An 18106-nucleotide genomic window follows, 5' to 3' on the forward strand; every position below is an offset into this window, starting at 1 on the left:
GCCCCTTGTGTTCCTCGTGTCTCGTCGTTCTCGTGGTGTCTATTTTCTCTTCCTCTCCTCTCTCTTCCTCTAGTCTTTCTCTTCCTCTTCGCTCTTCTCTCGCCTTGTCTATGCTCTTCTGCTGCGTTGTTGCTGCGTGTGTGCGTGCGTGTTGTTCGTTTGCTCTGTCTTCCTTCCGTCTCTCTTCTCGTCTCTTCTCTCGTCTCTCTCTGCTCTCTCTGCATCTCTCCGCGTGTGTGTATCGTCTTCGGTCTCTGGTCGTCGTTCTCCCTGTCTATCTCTCTCTCTTTCTCTCTCTCTTTCTTTCTCTCCCTCTCTCTCTCTCTTTCTTTCTCTTCCTCCCTCTCTCTCTCTTTCTTTCTCTCCCTCCCTCTCTCTCTCTTTCCTTTTCCACTTGGCTAAACTTTCTTTACCTACATCAATAGCCCGGGTATCACACTAAGCTTCACCGGAAGACTCGAAGTCGATTCCCGACGGTGTCGAAGTTTAATTCAGCTCTGCGCTTATTATACGGGGTGCACTCCGTCTCATGAGGACAATTGGGTAACATGAGTAGCGACAAGTGACGGCATTACCAGTGTAAAACGAAAGATTGTAGAAATGAATAAATTTCTTAAGGAGGCACTTAGTAATTCTATGATATCCATAAAAATTGAGAAGGGGCTTCCAATTCATCATCAATAAATAATTCATGTTTGAGATTAAATTTAATTTTTACTCCAATTTTATTATCACTGTGCTCATAGAAACAATACAAAACGGTCTTTTGGAATTGTAAGAGGGAAAAACTCTATCGAAACCTCAAAAAAACAAACAAGCAAAACAAAACAAAAAACCGTTTTAGTTCCAGCACGTGTTTTATTTTCATGCTCACTGTCACGGTCGTCTAAGTATATCCAAAATGGTAATATTATACGACGAAATTTATTCCCCTAATACTCGTATTGGTAGTCTAGTGTCACTTAGCACACATTTATGATTAGAAATACTATGAGTGCTTTGGTTTAAGTACACCATCGTTGCAGTCTTCATATACATAAATCTGATATCCCCACGTGTAAGTAGAAAAGTAGATATCAGAGTTTGAAATGAGATTGAATTATTGATAATGTAATAATAGAAAAAAAAAGAGGAAAATACATACTAGGTACATACTGTTGTATTTATCACATTTTTCATAAAACAAACCAGACGTTTTGTATAGAAAACTCCATGAAATCTCCTATCTATCGTACTATTGTACCTAGTATCAGTGTTTGAAATGAGATTGAATTATTGATAATGTAGGTAATAATAGAAAAAAAAGAGGAAAATACATACTAGGTACATACTCTTGTATTTATCACATTTTTCATAAAACAAACCAGACGTTTTGTATAGAAAACTCTATGAAATCTCCTATCTATCGTACTATTGTACCTATGTGATATTTCCAGTCTTCCGTCATACCGATGAGAGCCATAAAAAAGTGTGAACAATATTCCATGAAATATAAAAACGTTAAAAAAAAAAAAATAAATAAATAAATATTTTCTATAAAAATTCGAAGAGAAAAATCTTCAATACAGTAAGTTATTATTCCGTTATTCCGTGAAATATAAAAACGTTAAAAAAAAAAAAATGAAAATATTTTCTATAAAAATTCGAAGAGAAAAATCTTCAATACAGTAAGTTATTATTCCGTTCTTGGGGATTTTATGGCTTTCAAAACGGTTTTCTTTCTTCTTCTTCTTCTTCTTCTTCTGTTCTTTTTTCTTCTCCTTAAAATAATAATAATATTGGATTCAAATAAATAGTCAGATTGCAGATTGTGTAATAAAAGTACTTAGGTACTTCCAATGTGCAATCTTAAAATTGCATTCTTTTATCTATTGTAACAGAAACTTTTATCCTATGTAAGCTTGCTCTAGGAACCTAATAGGATATACATGGATATCAGAGACAATTAAGATGATCCTAAGTGCTACCTACCAACAATTAGGTATCTCATAGTTATAGGTCTAATTGGTACCTATAAAAAAAGCTGAAAGCAGCGACGTTGCAGACCTATTAACTGTAAATAAGGTAAAAAAAAATAAATATTCTAGGGTACCTCGTACTTTCCAAGTAGGTACTTGAAAAATCAAGTATAAAGAGAATTTATTCGAAAAAAAGTAATGTCAGGGGACAGTAAGTTCTTTCGCAAATATAAGAGGTAAATAATAATTTAGATTTTCACCTTAACTTTACTTTGGGTACAACTTGAAGAAAAAGCTAATACAAACACTAGGGAGCTTTTTTTCCTCCAACATTTATTTAATTTATGCAAATTCCAGTAGTTTGCCCTTTCTTTCAATAAGAACACTTTGTATGAACAAATTTGCTGTGAAGTTCACACTTTTCATTTTGCACATTCACAAAAGTTATGACATACCTAATGAGGAGAACCTTTGAAAACATTGGAATACCTTTCCAGTCGATGTTGTGATGTCTGAGTCACATCCTCCAACATTTATTTAATTTATGCAAATTCCAGTAGTTTGCCCTTTCTTTCAATAAGAACACTATGTATGAACAAATTTGCGGTGAAGTTCACACTTTTCATTTTGCACTTTCACAAAAGTTATGACATACCTAATGAGGAGAACCTTTGAAAACATTGGAATACCTTTCCAGTCGATGTCGTGATGTCTAAGTCACAAAAGATTTAACCAGGTCGCCGTCACATGGGGAGGTTGTTAAAGCCGATGGCTCTACTTGTACCAATGTGACGTCAAAATATTGCTGAATGTGGAGTACTAAGTTTCTTTCAGGAAAGCAGCCATGATCTCATCTACTCATGTGCAGTGATGAAATTTAGCCTCTGTGTCTATTTAGTCTCTATAAAATTTGACAATAAATCTCAAAAGTTCTCATGAGGAGACAATAAGATAGAATACTACAGTATAAGCAAACTTCAAAATGTTTACGCTTCTCGAAATTTCATTCAAAAATTCGACTCAGTCTTGGAGTAGGTACTCAGTACATTGTATTCATAAATATGAAAAGTTTTATTTTCACGACTCGCTTAACTTTGAAATTGTGTACCATGTAAATCTAGTGTATTGATTCAGATTTCATAACCCTCCTCCCCAGAAAAAGTTCAATCCAACAAAAGTTGATGAGTGTTGTGGTTTTTATTTAATTTTCATTTATGTAATTAACAAGATAGCGCTCTTCAAACTCGTCGAAATTTCTGGGAGTATTTCATTCGATTAGTTGTCTTCAGGCGGTTTTTTGTAGTTTAAATTTCAATTTAAAACGAGTAAGAACGGAAATTCTGGTATTTGTAACATTACTTTGTAATCTAAACAACATTACTTTGTATAGGTCAGTACTAGGAACTCTGCTTGTACTAGTATAAATTATATTATTATACTCTATTTTTATTTTGCAGTCTAATAAGGTTTTTTTTCGAATACATAAACCATTGATTGTATTATTCATTGACCTAAGTATAGGATGAAAGAGGATAGGCTATAATCATAACCTCATAAAGCTTGGGTTAAAAGATGTACTGATAGATAAAATTTATAAAAGTTTCTTTCTTTTCCATGAAAGATTTTTTCCTTTCTATATATCGCAAGGTACAAAACCTTGACCTTTATCTATCCATCTATCCTAGAGGACATCTATAGGCATTTTTTTGACCGTCACATAGGGAGGTTATTAAAGCCGATGGCCCTGCTTATACCAATGTGACGTCAAAATATTACTGAATGTGGAGTACTAAGTTTCTTTCAGGAAAGCAGCCATGATCTCATCTACTCACCATGTGCAGTGATGAAATTTAGCCTCTGTGTTTATTTAGTCTCTATAAAATCTGACAATAAATCTCAAAAGTTCTCATGAGGAGACAATAAGATGGAATACTACAGTATAAGCAAACTTCAAAATGTTTACGCTTCTCGAAATTTCATTCAAAAATTCGACTCAGTCTTGGAGTAGGTACTCAGTACATTGTATTCATAAATATGAAAAGTTTTATTTTCACGACTCGCTTAACTTTGAAATTGTGTACCATGTAAATCTAGTGTATTGATTCAGATTTCATAACCCTCCTCCCCAGAAAAAGTTCAATCCAACAAAAGTTGATGAGTGTTGTGGTTTTTATTTAATTTTCATTTATGTAATTAACAAGATAGCGCTCTTCAAACTCGTCGAAATTTCTGGGAGTATTTCATTCGATTAGTTGTCTTCAGGCGGTTTTTTGTAGTTTAAATTTCAATTTAAAACGAGTACGAACGGAAATTCTGGTATTTGTAACATTACTTTGTAATCTAAACAACATTACTTTGTATAGGTCAGTACTAGGAACTCTGCTTGTACTAGTATAAATTATATTATTATACTCTATTTTTATTTTGCAGTCTAATAAGGCTTTTTTTTTGAATACATAAACTATTGATTGTATTATTCATTGACCTAAGTATAGGATGAAAGAGGATAGGCTATAATCATAACCTCATAAAGCTTGGGTTAAAAGATGTACTGATAGATAAAATTTATAAAAGTTTCTTTCTTTTCCATGAAAGATTTTTTCCTTTCTATATATCGCAAGGTACAAAACCTTGACCTTTATCTATCCATCTATCCTAGAGGACATCTATAGGCATTTTTTTGATCGAATGCCAACATTAAAATCAAAATTTTACCAGAATGATAAAATTGTGGTAGTCCACTGCAGGGATTAAGGGAAAATTTAGTCCTATTCGTATAAAAAAGCACTACTATTTAATTATAAGAATATTATCATCAAATCATCATAATTTGTGTTATTATTGGATAATTTGGATTGTAATAATGTATTTCTAATTCCCACAGATAATAATTCAAATGTCATGTAAATCTCGCCTAGCATTCCTCTTTCCCTAATTCACACTTCAAATCTATCAGCATTCAATAATGTGCTGAAATAATGCCAAATAGGAAAAACTGTTGAGTCTATCTTTCCATATCTTCCACAGTTCGAATATGTCAATCAATTTTTCTCTCAGACTTTCACATCAATTTTCCCTTTCATTACCTCACTTGGCAGCACTTTTTTCAGCCCTTTCACAGTTTTCTTCTTCCTGTACATCATCGCACAAAATTTTCACAAATAACTTAGGTTGTAAACGTTGATAGCTTAACTCCATACACTAAAAGCTCACTCTGAGGCTTAATTGTAGGGGCAACAGCCACAAAATATGGGTTGAGCTTATAAGAATCTAGGTAAACGTTTCGCCAACATGGGTTGCAGCGTTGTAAACTTTTTATGTTTCACCGTAGTTAAAGGGTTAAATCGATTCTATGAAAAGATTTTTTTCTGACCGGGCTTTGTTGTTAAAATTGCGAAAAATCTTCCCTTCCCGCGAGTTTTATTTTTCGATAAAACATGCCAGCAAAAGCCATTATCATTATCGGGTTAATCTTTCAACGTCGGAATTATTATTTAGTGTTTTTTTTTACGTAAAGGCGGGAAATTAGATTCATTTCTTTTTTTTTTTCGGTATTAAATTTACAACATAGTCTTGCAGTAAAAAAAAAAATAATAGATCGGAAGAGCGTCGGGTAGGGAAAGAGGGTAGATCTCGGTGGTCGCCTAATTCTTTGTTTTTTTCTAAGAATTCTAGAATAAATTCTTTTGTCTCGATAAACTACGGAACTTGCGTTCTGTTAGCTGTCAGGATTATGGCAAAATGACGGGAAGCACAACAATATCGTTTCTAAATTTCATATGAAATGAATTTCAATTATTATTACACTCTCAGAACCCTGTAAACTAGCAAATATCACACAAGAAGTAATCTTTAGTCAGCACTTACCTAGCGCGCAATTTTTCCCGCATAAAACGATACGAAACATGAAAGTTAATGATGGTAACCCAACCTCTTTCTTCCATGGCAGCGAAGATTTTTTCCCATCAAACTCGAATTGAACAAAGTAATATGCAGTGCTTTTCAAATGAGGTAATTATTTAATATGCACAACTTTTTAGACTGGGTATTGGAGACGTTTTAAAATCAGGTGTTTTTATTGTACCCTTAGGTATTTCAGAAATGGTTGAAAAGGCCTTTTTCCCATTCCAATGGTGTTTTAGGAATGATGAAGTCCTTTACTAATAATACCTAAGTGATAAGAAAGTATAGGTGTTTGCGGCGTCTCCACCAATTCTTTGTGTGTTGCACATTGCATACTCAAATAGTTACACGGCATTCATACAATTTGTTACTTTGTCGTGAAGTGGGGAACGACATATTTTGTGACAAGCATTTAAATTAAAATTGCTTTTACTGTTAAAATTCCTTTTTATTAGGTTGAGTTGAAGTGATGAAAATATTGACTACTTTCTTTTACGACCTACTAACCTTTTATAACTAGGTAACCTTTGAGATCGTTAGCACTGTGGTTTATTCTCAGTAATAGCTTTGCAAAGGTTTCACCTGATAATATAGGTTTCCTGGGAAAAAGTGTCTCTACCGAGATAGGCTGATATTTACAAGGTCGGTAACTCACACTATGCCTAGCACCTAACCTTTTAGAACTAGGTAACCTTTGAGATCGTTAGCACTGTGGTTTATTCTCAGTAATTGCTTTGCAAAGGTGTCACCTGATAATATAGGTTTCCTGGGAAAAAGTGTCTCTACCGAGATAGGCTGATATTTACAAGGTCGGTAACTCACACTATGCCTAGCGTATTATAGGGTGTTGTGTTTGCATTTGCAAGATAAGAACATTCTTCTAAAGTTGCTGCTTAGGCATCTTCTGTTCTGTCGGTTAACAGCAGTAAGGGGACTTTTTATTTATTTACTAAACATACCTATTTGTCAAATGAGGGTGAATTAAAATCTACGAGGTGTGAAATAAATAAATGTTTACCTCAGTAGGTATGTAATTTTATATTATTATATAAAATGCATTCAAGGGAAATGAACCAATTTACCTGGTCCAAGCTGGATTTTATTTATTATTATTATTATTCAAGACAAATATTTATTTATTTAAACTCTGGAGTTTGATCTACTCTTAAAAAATTACCTTTCTTCGGGAATTATCAGCAGTATAATATTGTAGAATTACAAGTAAATATAAAGTATTGTTTTCATCCTGGTTTTCGGAAATCATATAATTGATGACTTGTTTACTACGTGGGTAACGTGGGAATATGGGGAAGTTTAATTCGGAACTCTCACTCTCGAAAACTCATCCTTTCTATATATCGCAAGGTACAAAACCTTGACCTTTATCTATCCATCTATCCTAGAGGACATCTATAGGCATTTTTTTGATCGAATGCCAACATTAAAATCAAAATTTTACCAGAATGATAAAATTGTGGTAGTCCACTGCAGGGATTAAGGGAAAATTTAGTCCTATTCGTATAAAAAAGCACTATTATTATAAGAATATTATCATCAAATCATCATAATTTGTGTTATTATTGGATAATTTGGATTGTAATAATGTATTTCTAATTCCCACAGACTATTTAATTATAAGAATATTATCATCAAATCATCATAATTTGTGTTATTATTGGATAATTTGGATTGTAATAATGTATTTCTAATTCCCACAGATAATAATTCAAATGTCATGTAAATCTCTCCTAGCGTTCCTCTTTCCCTAATTCACACTTCAAATCCATCAGCATTCAATAATGTGCTGAAATAATGCCAAATAGGAAAAACTGTTGAGTCTATCTTTCCATATCTTCCACAGTTCGAATATGTCGCCTAGCATTCCTCTTTCCCTAATTCACACTTCAAATCTATCAGCATTCAATAATGTGCTGAAATAATGCCAAATAGGAAAAACTGTTGAGTCTATCTTTCCATATCTTCCACAGTTCGAATATGTCAATCAATTTTTCTCTCAGACTTTCACATCAATTTTCCCTTTCATTACCTCACTTGGCAGCACTTTTTTCAGCCCTTTCACAGTTTTCTTCTTCCTGTACATCATCGCACAAATACATCAATTTTCCCTTTCATTACCTCACTTGGCAGCACTTTTTTCAGCCCTTTCACAGTTTTCTTCTTCCTGTACATCATCGCACAAAATTTTCACAAATAACTTAGGTTGTAAACGTTGATAGCTTAACTCCATACACTAAAAGCTCACTCTGAGGCTTAATTGTAGGGGCAACAGCCACAAAATATGGGTTGAGCTTATAAGAATCTAGGTAAACGTTTCGCCAACATGGGTTGCAGCGTTGTAAACTTTTTATGTTTCACCGTAGTTAAAGGGTTAAATCGATTCTATGAAAAGAATTTTTTCTGACCGGGCTTTATTGTTAAAATTGCGAAAAATCTTCCCTTCCCGCGAGTTTTATTTTTCGATAAAACATGCCAGCAAAAGCCATTATCATTATCGGGTTATTTTTTTCTGACCGGGCTTTGTTGTTAAAATTGCGAAAAATCTTCCCTTCCCGCGAGTTTTATTTTTCGATAAAACATGCCAGCAAAAGCCATTATCATTATCGGGTTAATCTTTCAACGTCGGAATTATTATTTAGTGTTTTTTTTTACGTAAAGGCGGGAAATTAGATTCATTTCTTTTATTTCTCGGTATTAAATTTACAACATAGTCTTGCAGTAAAAAAAATAAATAAATAAATAAAAATAAATACCTAATATAAAAAAAAAAATCGGCTAATTCTTTGTTTCTTCTAAGAATTCTAGAATAAATTCTTTTGTCTCGGATAAGACCGGAACTTGCGTTCTTAGCTAGTCAGGAAATTATGGCAAAATGACGGAACACAACAATATCTTCTAAATTCATATGAAATTACACTCTCAGAACCCTGTAAACTAGCAAATATCACACGAGAAGTAATCTTTAGTCAGCACTTACCTAGCGCGCAATTTTTCTCGCATAAAACGATACGAAACATGAAAGTTAATGATGGTAACCCAACCTCTTTCTTCCATGGCAGCGAAGATTTTTTCCCATCAAACTCGAATTGAACAAAGTAATATGCAGTGCTTTTCAATTGAGGTAATTATTTAATATTCACAACTTTTTAGACTGGGTATTGGACACGTTTTAAAATCAGGTGTTTTTATGGTACCCTTAGGTATTTCAGAAATGTTTGAAAAGGCCTTCTTCCCATTCCAATGGTGTTTTAGGAATGATGAAGTCCTTTACTAATAATACCTAAGTGATAAGAAAGTATAGGTGTTTGCGGCGTCTCCACCAATTCTTTGTGTGTTGCACATTGCATACTCAAATAGTTACGCGGCATTCATACAATTTGTTACTTAGTCGTGAAGTGGGGAACGACATATTTTGTGACAAGCATTTAAATTAAAATTGCTTTTACTGTTAAAATTCCTTTTTATTAGGTTGAGTTGAAGTGATGAAAATATTGACTACTTTCTTTTACGACCTACTAACCTTTTATAACTAGGTAACCTTTGAGATCGTTAGCACTGTGGTTTATTCTCAGTAATAGCTTTGCAAAGGTTTCACCTGATAATATAGGTTTCCTGGGAAAAAGTGTCTCTACCGAGATAGGCTGATATTTACAAGGTCGGTAACTCACACTATGCCTAGCGTATTATAGGGTGTTGTGTTTGCATTTGCAAGATAAGAACATTCTTCTAAAGTTGCTGCTTAGGCATCTTCTGTTCTGTCGGTTAACAGCAGTAAGGGGACTTTTTATTTATTTACTAAACATACCTATTTGTCAAATGAGGGTGAATTAAAATCTACGAGGTGTGAAATAAATAAATGTTTACCTCAGTAGGTATGTAATTTTATATTATTATATAAAATGCATTCAAGGGAAATGAACCAATTTACCTGGTCCAAGCTGGATTTTATTTATTATTATTATTATTCAAGACAAATATTTATTTATTTAAACTCTGGAGTTTGATCTACTCTTAAAAAATTACCTTTCTTCGGGAAATTTCCGATGAAATGAGTTTGAAATTTAAGTTTCCTTTTTATAAAGTCCAAATATGACACAATGACACATACGCGAATAGTTTTTTTATTTTATTTTAGATCGATTAATTTTGGATAGATTTTAGAGTCCAAAAATCTGTTCCTGTCAAAGCACTGAAGCGACCCAAATCATGGCTTCTTGCTGATATGGCCTGGCAAATTCTTTTCCTATTTTCATTTTGTCTTCGTTCCTTTATCTTTCTTATCTCCCCTAAACAACGTTTTTCTCTTTGTGCTCCTCTTTTTTTTTCACACAATATCCTGTTTTTTTCCTCTTTCTTCCTGTTCATATTCTTTTCTATTTTCTGAAGTCTTTTATATTTTTTTTTTATATATAAATTTTTGGTTGTGGTTGGTTACTCTGGAAATTTTATCTCTGAATTTCGGAAAGCAAATTCGGGTGGAAGCTCCTCTCTATTTTTTCCCTTTTTTTACCTACATTTTCCCTACTGAATCAGAAGGTTCTAAAGAAGTGCTGATAAGAAAGTAGAACGGAAAGGACAAAGAAAGAAGAATAGAAGAGGTTCCGTATTCAATGTAGTCATGTTATAAGTGGGTAAATAAACAGAGAGGTAGATAAATAGGAAAAGGGATTATTATCATACTCTGTTTATACGGTAAGAATAGTACAGAAAAGTGCCTTTTTAACCTACAGTCCCAACCAAGGCCAAGGTAAATGTGAAATCCGTATGAGAGAAAAAAGGGAGTTTAAACCTTTTTTAAAATAGACGAAAATTACAAAGAAAAAGTTTTAAAATCCACTTTATTAAAGGTTCCTTTTTGAACGTCACCTATCCCTTCGAAAACTTCATTAACTGAAATCCATTCACAAATGGCCTGGCTCTCCTCTACGAATATAACCAAAGAGTACAACCTATTTTTTAATTTATTTATTTGTATATCCCAAAAACATCTTGGGAAGCATACAAATTTGTATACCATGTGTGAATCTGTGAAATAAACTAATGAATAGTTAATGATTGGTTTCATCAACTTTATTTATTTTATTTTATTTATTTATTATTTTATTTTATTTATTTATTTTTTATGAGAGAAAAAAAAGGGAGTTTAAACCTTTTTTTAAAATAGACGAAAATTACAAAGAAAAAGTTTTAAAATCCACTTTATTAAAGGTTCCTTTTTGAACGTCACCTATCCCTTCGAAAACTTCATTAATTGAAATCCATTCACAAAAGGCCTGGCTCTCCTCTACGAATATAACCAAAGAGTACCTATTTTTTAATTAATTTATTTGTATATTCCAAAAACATCTTAGGAAGCATACAAATTTGTATACCATGTGTGATTCTGTGAAATAAACTAATAAATAGTTGTTAATGATTGGTTTCATCAACTTTATTTATTTATTTATTATTTTATTTTATTTATTTTTTTTGCCCCTAACAGGCTGTTTGCTCAACAAAGCCTATACAAATCAAATGGAACTTAACAGGCCTTCTAGGGACTGAAAAAATATTGGTGAAATCCACTCTAAATAAATTAATGTAACTTACCTTCCGGATGAAACTTATCGTTGAGATGCACAACCTCGGAATGGCCCGGAATGTTGTCCGACCTCCAGAGGACTTTGACAATCTGATAGTAAGCAATCGACATCAACCCGAGAGGGAGGAAATAGAGGAGAATGAATTTGGCTCCCTGGAAGATGGATTCGTAATCTGGACCCCAAGTCGGGACGCAGGTGTCGAAGTAGATTATGTTCTTGATCTCCAGAGTATCCTGGATGTTGAGGAAAATCAGTTCGGGAAGATCTGGAACAAGGGAAAAGAGTTTTCGTTGAGTGGGAGAACTCAAAGTGTGAGAAACAAAATTATATCAATAAAGACGTGCTCTATTAAACTGTTGGTATAATGGAACAACTTGTTCTAATATGGCAGTCTAAATAAAGCATTACTTATACTAATCTTATACTTATAGGAGTCTGTAAAAAAATCCTCAGAAAATGAAGAAAATTCTATGGGGAAAAAAAAGGCAGTAACCAGGAAGTTTCAAGCATGTCCGGTCTGTCATGGTCTACCAGAAACACATCCTAAACTGGGTTAACAAAGTGGACGTTTTCCACAAATTCACTTACTACGCCTTTTAGACATGGTCGTCACATAGGGAGGTTATTAAAGCCGATGGCCCTGCTTATACCAATGTGACGTCAAAATATTGCTGAATGTGGAGTACTAAGTTTCTTTCAGGAAAGCAGCCATGATCTCATCTACTCATCATGTGCAGTGATGAAATTTAGCCTCTGTGTTTATTTAGTCTCTATAAAATCTGACAATAAATCTCAAAAGTTCTCATGACGAGACAATAAGATAGAATACTACAGTATGAGCAAACTTCCAAATTTTTACGCTTCTCGAAATGTCATTCAAAAATTCGACTCAGTCTTGGAGTAGGTACTCAGTATTACATTGTATTCATAAATATGAAAAGTTTTATTTTCACGACTCGCTTAATTTTGAAATTGTGTACCATGTAAATCTAGTGTATTGATTCAGATTTCATAACCCTCCTCCCCAGAAAAAGTTCAATCCAACAAAAGTTGCTGGCAGTCTAAATAAAGCATTACTTATACTAATCTTATACTTATAGGAGTCTGTAAAAAATCCTCAGAAAATGAAGAAAATTCTAAGGGGGGAAAAAAGGCAGTAACCAGGAAGTTTCAAGCATGTCCGGTTTGTCATGGTCTACCAGAAACACATCCTAAACTGGGTTAACAAAGTGGACGTTTTCCACAAATTCACTTACTACGCCTTTTAGACATGGAGGAGAATGTTTTCTTTTTTTTTCTGTGGAGAGTAAGAGTGAAATGAAGAAGATATATGAAGAATGAGGAGACCTAGAGGATGAGGGGTAAGCTGACGTGACAAAAGATAAAAAAAGAAGATAAAAATGAAACTTTCATCCATTGTGGAAATGTTACAAGTTATGTGCTGATGGTTACTATGAAAGGGTAGAGAATTTACAATAAAATTACATCGTGTTTACTCTCTTTCAAAGGGACAGTATGAGTAAATATTGGATTTGTAAATATTGGATAGTAATCCATTGTACCTAGCCAATTGTGCATAATATAGTACTAGGAAAAACTTTCAATCCCTTACCCTTCCATTCTATTTTCTAATAAGGAATCCTTATCCCGGATAAAGTTTTCCAAACAAAACTATTACTTACAGATGGAGCGAAGTTTTTACTTGAAAATTTGCCAATGGAGCAATATAATAATATAGTGTATACCTATACCTACTCATTATCTCTATTTTAAGAACCTTCGTGTGGGTATTGTAAAATATTTCTCTCTACATATTCTATACAACATAGCCATGCTATATCTTTTAATATCATTTTTCGCTTAGCAATAGTGGTGGTAGTTTAACTTCTGTTGAAATCCGATTATTATTAATATTCACAGCAGTATAATATTGTAGAATTACAAGTAAATATAAAGTATTGTTTTCATCCTGGTTTTCGGAAATCATATAATTGATGACTTGTTTACTACGTGGGTAACGTGGGAATATGGGGAAGTTTAATTCGGAACTCTCACTCTCGAAAACTCACTTTGAAGGAAATTTCGTCTACCTTTAGATACTTTGAAATACCTTTACTTCCTTCTTCTTGACCCCCCCTCTCTCTCTCTCTCTCTTTCTCTCTTTCTATCAGAGGAAAAAAGAGTTCATTCTCAAGTATGTCAAAATTGTCACAACAAGAACGACTGACAAAAGTAAACACATCCTGGACAATAAAAGAAAATTATGAAGACGTAGCTAAGTCATGGTGTTGTAACATTTTACCTGCATGAGTTTCTATTTCTAACCCTGGATCTCCACGCTGTAGACCGAGGACTACAGTCTACAGGTTTAGTTAAAGCGTTTTACTGTAGCACAAGTCAAGATTTTACCTGTATTAGGTTCTATGGTAAAAGACCTTTAATTTGATATAATAGGTCGACCAGGTTTGGATAAGTCCTTCTATGGGGACAGACAGAGTGACAGACTGACGACACCGAAGCGAATACAATAGCCCGTCCACTATACCTACCTTTTTTTTATTACTATCGTAATAATAAAGGAAGGACGGACTAAAAAAGGAGGAAGAGGAGAGGGAGAAGAAAATCGAGGATAGAAAGGTAGGTACATAATTACGTAGGAGTAGGCGAACGAGGAGAAAGAGGTAGGAGGACAAAAAAAGGAAAAGAAGAAGAGGGAAAGAGAGAACTAAGAGGATAAAGAGTTGATGAAAGTAAAAGAAGAAGAAGAAAGAGGAGGAGAGGAAGTAAAATTTGAAGCCACGGGAAGAGTTATGTTTTCTCTCTCATTTTTCGGGAAATTTTGAGATGATTTAAAGAGTCAAAAAAAAACTCCAACCCCCCCTCCACCTCCTCCTCCTCACCTCTTACTTTCCAAAAAATGGGCGGCCTTCCTTTTTCAAAAAATCAGAGTCAAAATTATAGCCTTAAGGAACTTTTTCTTATTTCTTCTATCTCTCTCTCCCTCCCTCTCTCTCTCTTTCTCTCATCATCATCATCATCATCATCATCATCATCATCATGTACTAAAGGCACTGCCTTGTCGTTGCAGCCAATCTGATCTGTCTAGAGCTGATCTCTTGAGTTGACTGTAGGAGTTGCAGTCCATGAGTTTCATGATGTCTTCGAAGTAGGACTTCCTGGGTCTTCCTCTCGGTCTTCTTCCTTCTACTTTCTGCTTTTTCATCACTAATATACTGGAAGGGAAAGTAGAAGGAAGAAGACCGAGAGGAAGACCCAGGAAGTCCTACTTCGAAGACATCATGAAACTCATGGACTGCAACTCCTACAGTCAACTCAAGAGATCAGCTCTAGACAGATCAGATTGACTACAACGACAAGGCAGTTCCTTTAGTACATGATGATGATGACATAAGAGGTGCTGATCACTATTGCTTTTAAATTAATTTATTTGTAACTCATCAACTTCCTTGTAAAATGTTTAATCCCTAAATGTCTAATTGAACATTAAGAGATAATATTAATATGCTTTTGATAGGTATTAAGAATAGAATATAGAAAAATTTTGAAAGACAGGCAAGGTTGAATCATAGTTTTTTTTTATATATATATAATGATGATAAGAAAGTATTTCCAAACTAAACTCACTCTTTATTCGTTTTATTTTCCCTTGAAAACAAAATGAAATTTTAGAAATATATAAGTTTTTGTAATATTACTTTGGATCGAGAGTTTAATAATATTGAAAAGCAGGGTGTATTCTGTAAGTTTCTACAGATCTTCATGTATACATTGTGAACTCCCTTCAAAATTGGAAATGCTTTTGAGAAGATAACCTAACCACAGTTTAAAGGTGACAACTGTAACAGTTGATATTAACTATTTCGTATCTAAAGACTTTTGAGATACCTTACAAGAATCGTTTCCCCGAGAGAGTGGATGAAACTTTATCAAAAAATAGATTGTGATTAATGATGATAAGAAAGTATTTCCAAACTAAACTCATCTCTTTATTCGTTTTATTTTCCCTTGAAAACAAAATGAAATTTTAGAAATATATAAGTTTTTGTAATATTACTTTGGATCGAGAGTTTAATAATATTGAAAAGCAGGGTGTATTCTGTAAGTTTCTACAGATCTTCAGGTAAGTATACATTGTGAACTCCCTTCAAAATTGGAAATGCTTTTGAGAAGATAACCACAGTTTAAAGGTGACAACTGTAACAGTTGATATTAACCATTTCGTATCTAAAGACTTTTGAGATACCTTACAAGAATCGTTTCCCCGAGAGAGTGGATGAAACTTTATCAAAAAATAGATTGTGATGAAAGTTTCACCGAGTTAAGGGAGTTATGAGAAACTTTAGATTTGAGATAAGTAACTTTTAAGCTACCATTATAGTGTTGCGCATTGGAGGAGGAAAAGAATTTCAAAAAGTTCAAAACTTAGGGAGTATCCATAACTAGGACCATAGACAATGGACCATTGACCTAGTCGAGACCATGGACCATTGAGTCTAGCCTAGACCATCGACCTTTTTTTATACTGTTAGAGTGAGACTGAAAAGTCTCTTTACCTCAAGCCCCTTCGTCTCAAATTTCCGCAAATATTTGATTTTATATCTACCCGTATTTAAGCCAGAGTAAAAGGTTGTAATGTGTACCCCTGATTATTATGTTTGAAAATTTCGGGATAATTACGTAACTCGTAGCTAAATAACATCCGAATGTTTGTATTGCGTTTGATAGGTTAGATTAATTACATATTCTACTCTTGCAGTGGTCAAATAACCCACTCGATTAACTTTTAAACATAATTATTAGTTCTATTTATTAAAAAAAGTTTGGATTTTTAATTATTACTTTTGAATTAACTTCAGTTAATCTCATAGGTATGTAGGTAGGGGTTTATACTCGTATTGTATAGGTAGAATACTGTTAGGTAAAAGTTAAGACAGTACTTTATCACAACATAAAACTGTCTATCTCATTTTTGATGAAGTGGAGGAAAAACGGAGACTTATCGATTACTATCATAGTAAAGTAAACAAGTTTTACTCGTGCTAAATATACTCATGCTAATTCCATATACCAGTAGTGGTTACACTATAGAAAAAAGAATGGGAACAAGAAGAGCCAACAAAAACCTCTTTTTTTACTTCTCACCGAGACCATGGACCATTGAGTCTAGCCCAGACCATCGACCTTTTTAATTTATACTGTTAGAGTGAGACTGAAAAGTCTCTTTATCTCAAAAGCCCTTTGTCTCAAATTTCCGCAAATATTTGATTTTATATCTACCCGTATTTAAGCCAGAGTAAAAGGTTGTAATGTGTACCCCTGATTATTATGTTTGAAAATTTCAGGATAATTACGTAACTCGTAGCTAAATAACATCCGACTGTTTGTATTGCATTTGATAGGTTAGATTAATTACATATTCTACTCTTGCAGTGGTCAAATAACCCACTCAATTAACTTTTAAACATAATTATTAGATTTATTTATTAAAAAAGTTTGGATTTTTAATTATTACTTTTGAATTAATTTCAGTTAATCGCATAGGTATGTAGGTAGGGGGTTATACTCGTATTGTATAGGTAGAATACTGTTCTATAGGTAAAAGTTAAGACACTACTTTATCACAACATAAAACTGTCTATCTCATTTGATGAAGTGGAGTAAAAACGGAGACTTATCGATTACTATCATAGTAAAGTAAACAAGTTTTACTCGTGCTAAATAGGTATCCCACGAGCTAATTCCATATACCAGTAGTGGTTACACTATAGAAAAAAGAATGGGAACAAGAAGAGCCAACAAAAACCTCTTTTTTTACTTCTCATTTTTAAAAGGAAAAATTTATGTTCTTTTGCACAATTCCCCAGATGTAGCCAAGGGAGGAACAAAAAGTAGACAGGAGCAAGAAATATAGAAATTCTTCTTGGAAATCCCCAAAGCCCCATTATCTTAGCTTCCTTTGCCCTATGCATGATCACACTGGTTATCTTATGAGTTTGTGTGATAATTATGTATTATGATGGGATATTACCGTCAGTCGACCAAAGTCGATCGAGCCTGGCTGGCACTCATAATTATTTAAAGTAGGACAAAATAAATTATACCTTATTTATCCTGCTCGAAAGAGACTAAGAAGTCCCTTTACTCCCGCACTCTAAACTAACAAGGTCTCTTGAATTTAATGGTTTTAATAACATACTACCATCATAAATGTTTACAGCAAGGTCTTCCTTGCTCGATTATGCCCAACAAATTTTATAGGCCCCGTAGGGTCTTTAACGCCCCTTTGAGAGCCTTTTTGAGCGAGTTCTTCAGTTCATTGACCTAGTAGAAAGTTGATGCAGTTTTTATCAAGTTCGAATTGGCCATATTCAGACGAAATCCGTTATACGAGTAGAATGATACACTGAAGACGGTAAATCTCCCTAATTTCCTCTCTAACTTCTGAGGACAAGTTGTGTTATATGCATCGAGAAAAATATAATTTCCGTTACACATAAATTGTATTGGTATGTATAAAGTATCTGTGATATACGTATTTACATACCCAGACACTCTTCTGAATAAAAGTAGCATATTTTCATGTTTTTTTTATTCACGTAGGAGTTTTTGTTGTAGCCACAATGT

The 18106-nt window shown here is 33.6% G+C and overlaps 1 protein-coding gene across 1 annotated transcript in view; it reads right to left on the bottom strand.

Moving 5' to 3' along the window:
• LOC103508571 (orexin receptor type 2-like) overlaps positions 1 to 18106 on the bottom strand; it is a 60863-nt gene that overhangs the window by 6324 nt on the left and 36433 nt on the right. Inside the window, exons 3-4 of the mRNA XM_008473127.3 lie at positions 11469 to 11726; positions 8857 to 8872 (exon numbers count right to left, since the gene is read on the bottom strand). Coding sequence (XP_008471349.3) covers positions 8857 to 8872; positions 11469 to 11726 — 274 coding nt within the window. The remainder of the gene's footprint in view (positions 1 to 8856; positions 8873 to 11468; positions 11727 to 18106) is intronic.

Source organism: Diaphorina citri, unplaced genomic scaffold (assembly GCF_000475195.1).
Source record: "Diaphorina citri unplaced genomic scaffold, Diaci psyllid genome assembly version 1.1 scaffold410, whole genome shotgun sequence".
Classification (NCBI taxonomy): Eukaryota; Metazoa; Arthropoda; class Insecta; order Hemiptera; family Psyllidae; genus Diaphorina; species Diaphorina citri.